Raw genomic sequence first — 6,981 nt, forward strand, 5'->3', positions numbered from 1 at the left:
TGTGGAAGTGAGTGACACTGACCAGCACCGTTTGTTGATAATGCTAAGAAAAATAGCTGAATAATACTTGATATTCAGCCGAGACTGTAAGGCTGTGAAGTGAAAAATTACATCAGACGCCAACGAGAACAAATGCGGATATCCACACACACTCATTGCTAATAAACTGGATGCAATTTAAAATTCTAATAAATGAACAAGACTCCCAAAGTACTTATTAAATGTAATTCGACGTAAGTGTTTATCAATATTTTTTGCTTTAATACAGACAAGTTTTTAAATATTTTTTATCTATATTGATTACAGTGTCTGAGAATTTGGGAATTTTCACACTCCCACATTATTTATGCACATAAAAGATAGAGTTTTAAAATCAAACCTTTTAAAAGAGAACACAGCAAAATCCCCAATGTTAAATCAACACTGCTCAGTGCATGGTCCTAACCCTAAGTGTAATGATTTTCAAAAACGGTCTGCAATGTATATAAAAATTCAGAATGTCTGCTCTGTGTCAAGAAAGGTTAAAGTTATTTATTAAAAACAAATTACAACTTTTGGTCAGGGATAACATTAAAGAACCATTCTTTTTTTATTTTTTACTATGAAAACTACTATACCTGAACACCTTTGTAACAAACTATTACAAAGACCAAAATAGCACTTAAAATGCTAAGAGTCAAACTGTTCAACTATAGGAAACACTGATCACAATAATGGTGACCAAACATTTAAAAATATCGATATCTAAACCTCCGTTCATAGATATCTGACAGAAATAAAGTAATTCTAGTTAGTCATAAAGCTGGTGATGCTGTTTGTGGAGTTGTTTAATCCCCATTTGCTGAGAATGAGATCTTCACAGATTTAATGTCTTCAGTCGGTGGAGAGAAACTGCAGAACCTGATGAGTTTTTTGACATACGTGTGAGCATTTATTCATCTCACTGGCACAAAAACAGATTCAGTATTCTTCAAAATGGATGAAAACAGTTTGTTTTTATTGCACTTTGTTGAACTTTCTTCTCTTCACAAACAATTATACTGCAATCTAGTACAGGTGAAAGGCTAAAACCACTTAAAAAAAACAAACAAGCAAGCCCAGCCCAGGTGAGAAAAAGTAACAGAACATTACTTTCCGTAAAAAAGTAACTAAAAGTAATTTTTAGGGAGTAAAGCAATATTGTAATGCACTGCATTACTTTTTAAAAAGATATTCTAGATATACTTTTGTCACAGATATTCTTGAGATACCAATGAATTTTCTCTTCTAAAATGTCTTCAAACATATTGTATGTATTGATGTATTATGTGGCAAAAAATGAATGCGTCTAAACAGAAATATGCATGTTCTTCACGTTCATGTTCTTATAGCAAAAACTGTCATAGTAGTTCTGCTTTACATGTCTAATCAACTGTGATTTCTCATGTGAATATTACGGTTGTATTTCACTGTGAAACCCTTTCCACATTGAGAACAGATGAAGGGCTTCACTCCAGTGTGATCTTATGTGATGTTTTAGCTGTCCTTGACCTTGTTCTGCGAAACTCTTTCCACTCTGAGAGCGAGTGAAGGGCTTCACTACAGCGTAAACGCTCATGACGTTGAAGTTGTCCTTTTTGTGTGAAACTCTTTCCACACTTAGCACAGATAAAGGGCTTCTCTCCAGTGTGAATTCTCATGTGACAGTCAAGGTTTCCTTTCACTGCGAATCTCTTTCCACACTGAAGGCAGGCGAATGACTTCTCTCCACTGTGAACTCTCATGTGAATCTCTAGGTTTTTCTTCATTTTAAAACTCTTTCCACACAGAAAACAAGAGAACGGCTTCTCTCCGGTGTGAATTTTCATGTGATTCTCAAGGTTTTGTTTCACTGTGAATCTCTTTCCACACTGAGAACAGGAGAACGGCTTCTCTCCGGTGTGAACTCTCATGTGTGTCTCAAGGTTTCCTTTCGCTGCGAATCTCTTTTCGCACTGAGTGCAGTTGAACGGCTTCTCTCCGGTGTGACTTCTCATGTGAATTGTAAGGTTTCCTTTCGCTTTGAAACTCTTTCCACACAGAGAACAGGAGAACGGCTTCTCTCCTTTGTGACTTCTCATGTGAAATTTTAGGTTTTGCTTCATTTTAAAACTCTTTCCACACAGAATACATTTGAACTGCTTCTTTCCGGTGTGATTTTTAACGTGATTCTCAAGGTTTCCTTTCGTTGTGAATCTCTTTCCGCACTGAGTGCAGTTGAACGGCTTCTCTCCGGTGTGATTTCTCATGTGAATTTCAAGGTTTCCTTTCGCTTTGAAACTCTTTCCACACAGAAAACAGATGAACGGCTTCTCTCCGGTGTGATTTCTCACGTGATTCTCAAGGTTTCCTTTCGTTGTGAAATTTTTTCCACATTGAGTGCAGTTGAATGGCTTCTCTCCGGTGTGAATTCGGATGTGATTATTCAGGTTTCCTTTCACTGTGAATCTCTTTCCACACTGATGGCAGGCGAACGGCTTCTCTCCGGTGTGACTTCTCATGTGAATTTCAAGTCCATGTTTGGTTGTGAAACACTTTCCACACTGAGGGCAGGTGAACGGCTTCTCTCCGGTGTGAATCCTAATGTGCTGAATAAAGCTTGCTTGCTCTGTGAAAAGCATCCCACATTGAAGGCAAATGACAGAATCTTCTTTCGGATCTAAAATGAAAATCAATGTCAAAATCAGTCCAAGCACAATAAAGGTGTGAGGGTTAGATACCAGATTGAATGGCAATAACACGAGAATTACATATTTCAACTTTATTATGTCAAAGACACAAAGTTAGTTTTATTTTCTGATGCACTTTTCGTATAGTTTGCTCTCTGGAGAAGTGTTCGGTCTTTCCACTATCACATTTCGCCATGTAAATAGCGAATCCGCTATGGTGTGAACGCAACTGGCTTTTAAAAGGGAATGGGAGATGAGATTATGGTTGGTTTATTTCACGTTACGCCCAAAACAGACCAACGATTCATTTAGGGAATATGGACAACCCCTTTATCCACAAAGATAAGCTGATTTGGTGGAACAAATATAAAATAGAATATCGCATCGTGTCCTTGCTCGATTACTCGGGCAACCCTAATCTTCAGAACAAAAATTAAGACACTTTTGATGAAATTAGAGAGGTTTCTGAGCCAGCCATACGCAGCAACATTATTAACACATTAGAGACCCAGAAAGATAGTAAAGACATGGTTAAAATAGTGCACAAAAATAAAAAAATAAAAATAAAGACTTTATTGACAATCTCTTCTCTTTCATGTCAGTCTCTGACGCTATTTGTGTAGTAAGGCCATGTGTCCACCAAAGTGGTTTTCCACGCGTCTGGCGTATGTTTTCAATTGTTTTCAATGGGATCGCCACGTTTTTTTAAACGCCATGAGCGTAACAAGGCGCTGAGCGTTTTTTTTTTTCACGCTGAAGCACCGAGCGCCCAGCGTTTTTTACTGGTCGCAGAGAGTTGAAAAATTTTCAACTTTGGAAAAAATGCAGCGCTCATCACGGTCACTTCTAACCCAGCCATCCAATCACAGTGGAGGAGGGGCGGGACTAAACCACACTGACCAACTGTCACAACATTCTTTCTGTACAACGACAACAACCAGCAGAGCTAACCGAACAAAATGGATGAAAACATTTTTTTTAGTATGAAACAAATTATCTGCGAAATCGGTTACAAGTAAACTGTGCTGCGGATATTCTGTATCATAGCAACGAAACGTCTCAACGGAAAAGGCAGAGCGTCTGGCGTTTTCAGCAGAGCATTTGCGTTTTCAGCTGACTAAAAACGCTTTGGTGGACACATGGTCTAACAGCAGTGAAGCGCTTCCTGGTTCTACGTCAGAAAGCTGGCTCATTATTGGCCAGCTCCTGCGACAGCATCACACACACGCTCATGTGACCAGCATCGGCCAATACAGAGCCGGCGTTCAGACGTAGAACCAGGACGCGCTGCACTACTGTTACGCGAACAGCTTCAGAGACTGACATGGAAGAAAATAGATTGCCCACAAAAAGTATTCTTGTCGCTTCGTAACATTTTGGTTGAACCACTGTAGTGACATGGACTATTTCAACGATGTCTTTACTACTTTCTGTTTCTTGAAAGTTGTAATTACGTTACAGTTGTAATTACGTAATCAGGAACCTCTCGGATTTCATCAAAATCTTCATCTTAATTTGTGTTCTGAAGATGAACGAAGGTCTTATGGGTTTGGAACGACATCAAGGCGATTCATGATACGTATTGGAGATTCGAATAACATCAGATCTGTCTAATTTAAATTAACACAAAAAACAGATTTCTAATTAACATTAGGCTAAGAAATGTACTTTTACAATGTTTAAATAAATGTTCAGTGATATCTTACAAAGATTTCTGAATTTGGGCACAATTATTTCTCTATATAGTGTTGATATGGCAAAGGCAAGTAGTAAATACACAACATTTCGTCATGGCATGTGGCGTGTGTGGAAATTTTTAAACTATTACAACTAGCCCCGCTCTCCCGAACACCTTTGTAAAATTGAGCATCATGTGCATATTATTTTAATGCTGGATTTTTCAGTAGATACTAACAAATATGAATGAAAAATGGCAGCAATATCTGCAGCAATCGGTCTTTGTCAGGTGACGCCACACTCGTGATACACGAAGTGCATTATGGGCGTAGCCGCCATTTGTAAGGTATCAATGCTGGGGTATTCTGTTGTTGGAGAATTGTTTTTTCATTCTTTTTTTCATAATAAACCATCCTTAACATGGCACTATCATGCATCATCAATACAGAAAACCTATCTTTGCTGTTACTAACTTTACAGGATTTATTTACATTCCTACCGAAGGATACAGTAACTTGGTGAAATGTCCGCAGGCTTTAAGAGATGTATAGTTTATAAATTGTTCACTGGGAACTTTATATGCGCTTATACCATAAACAAGATAGTTGACAAAGCCCAAATATGAGGAGGGGAAAGCAATGCGGGATCAGCACTTCAGCTTACTGTAATCAGCTGAGCTCATATATGGATCTATGTTCTGAATGGACAACTTCTCAAAAAAACGGTACCTGCCATATTTGTTGAGTTTATTGCGATACGGCATTTTCTCAGTTTTCTTGTGCTTTTGTGAGTTATTTACTTGTCATCTCTGCTCTCGTAATCTCTTCAATGCTCAGTCAGTAGCGATCCCTCAAAAATGGCGCCGCGGTGACGTCACACACAACAAACCCACGTGTCTGACAAAGACCGATTGGAGCTCTGGTTCAATTTTAGTCGGCTAATTTTAACATGGATAATTTGCAGATTTGACAATTACCCGATTCTTTTAACTTAATTCACTCTTTGTAACTGACTCACCAAACTCACACAGTGTTTCACTCATCCCGTCGAGTCTTATTAGTGTGGTCCGGATGTTTTCATTCTGTTCAGTGTTCATCACCGGGAAAAGTTCAGTCATTTTGTTCACTCTGTATCTTCTACTACAAATTACACGACCAAAAAACTAATTGGAATAAGCTGCTGGAACTGAAAGGGCGCTTTTAAAAGCTTCGGGGCGTCTTCTTCATCGAGTTTTATCACGGTTTGGCACTAACTTAGTTTAAAGGCGCGTTTCCGCCCGCTGCTGGTCTGGAGTGTGAAGCGCACATATAGGTTTAACCCTTTTTTACAGTCAACCTCCAAGCAGTTCACTATGGAGGTGGGGTAATAGAAAATCACGACATGGCAGAAAGTATGGCATTTTATTAATGCTAGCAAAACTTATGATGTTTAAAAATGAATTTAGCTTTCAAATTGATCGCATTTACAAAACGCTTTAATAACAACAAAGCTGTTAGAAAATCTAATTACATGAAAAGTATTGACCCAGCTAGACATTCTTTTTGTTCTAGTAATATTTTCAGCAACAAGTTCAATTTTGTTCCCGGAACGTTATATAGGATAACATTCTCTAAAAACTTTCTAAATATGTTTAGTGATGATAACACTATACATTATTATCCCCTAACATTCTTATAAAGTTTTTAGAGGGAAGTTTCCCAGTGGGCACTGGATGTGAACAACTCCACAAACAGCATTACCAGCTGCACTTATTACTAACTAGTTTCCCAAAAGACAACTGTAGTCACAATTTCCGTCTTTAACAACACAATTCAACAGAACTTGTGATCGTATTTGGGTAAAGATGCTTTTGGGAAACGCACACCAGTTTGATTTTATTTCTGTCAGGCATCAACAGAAATCATTTTTAATAATTAACAGGTTAAGATATTGTTTTATTGAAAATGTTTTGTTTGGCGATCGGTGTTTGATTGGAGCCTTGACTCTTTGAGTCGCATATTTAACGGTATCTGACTAATATAGATAACTTTTAAGAATAAGATACTCTTTCATGCAATCTGCACTTGTTTTGTAAAGTGTCCTGCACAACGCCTTGGCCAGCAGGTGTCGCCAGCGTTACGTGTTTCGAGCGCTTCAGAGGAGAATCATTTACCTGATTCTTCTAAGTGTCTAAAATCTCTGTCCTCCAATCATTACTTTAATGGATAAAAAAATGTCTCTATCCAAACTCCATGATCAGTAACAATCTACAAAGGAACAGAAGGAGTTATTGTAGTATCATACTTCTTTGAAAGCAAGTTTGTGAAGAAAATAGACCTATAATTCCAGACTCAGTGCTAATATATATATATATATATATATCAGTGCTAATATACTGTATATATATATTTATTTATCTCTGGGGATTTTGCTGCATATCCATTTTCCACAACTCATTTTACTGTGTGAAAGGATGAGTGTCTGTGTGAACAACATATGAAAATCTATTATTATCTGGTTATTGCTGAGCATCAGCTGTGGCATGTATTCATACGGAGATGAAAATGTTTTTTGTCCTTCTTTGCCCTGATTTTTTTATTTTAATTATACTCTTGAGATGAAATGAGATCTGGAGGTT

The 6,981-nt window shown here is 37.7% G+C and overlaps 2 protein-coding genes across 2 annotated transcripts in view; one reads left to right on the plus strand and one right to left on the minus strand.

Moving 5' to 3' along the window:
• Positions 1-6,981, plus strand: part of LOC120488427 (uncharacterized) — a 41,566-nt gene that overhangs the window by 139 nt on the left and 34,446 nt on the right. The gene's annotated exons all lie outside the window — the stretch shown is intronic.
• Positions 568-5,620, minus strand: LOC120488393 (uncharacterized). The gene is given in 4 exon segments (XM_039685113.2): positions 568-1,501; positions 1,503-1,592; positions 1,594-2,677; positions 5,382-5,620. Coding segments are annotated over 4 exon segments (1,368 nt in total). The 5' UTR covers positions 5,482-5,620; the 3' UTR covers positions 568-1,407.

This window comes from Pimephales promelas, chromosome 6 (assembly GCF_988280905.1).
Source record: "Pimephales promelas chromosome 6, fPimPro1.hap1.1, whole genome shotgun sequence".
NCBI lineage: Eukaryota > Metazoa > Chordata > Actinopteri > Cypriniformes > Leuciscidae > Pimephales > Pimephales promelas.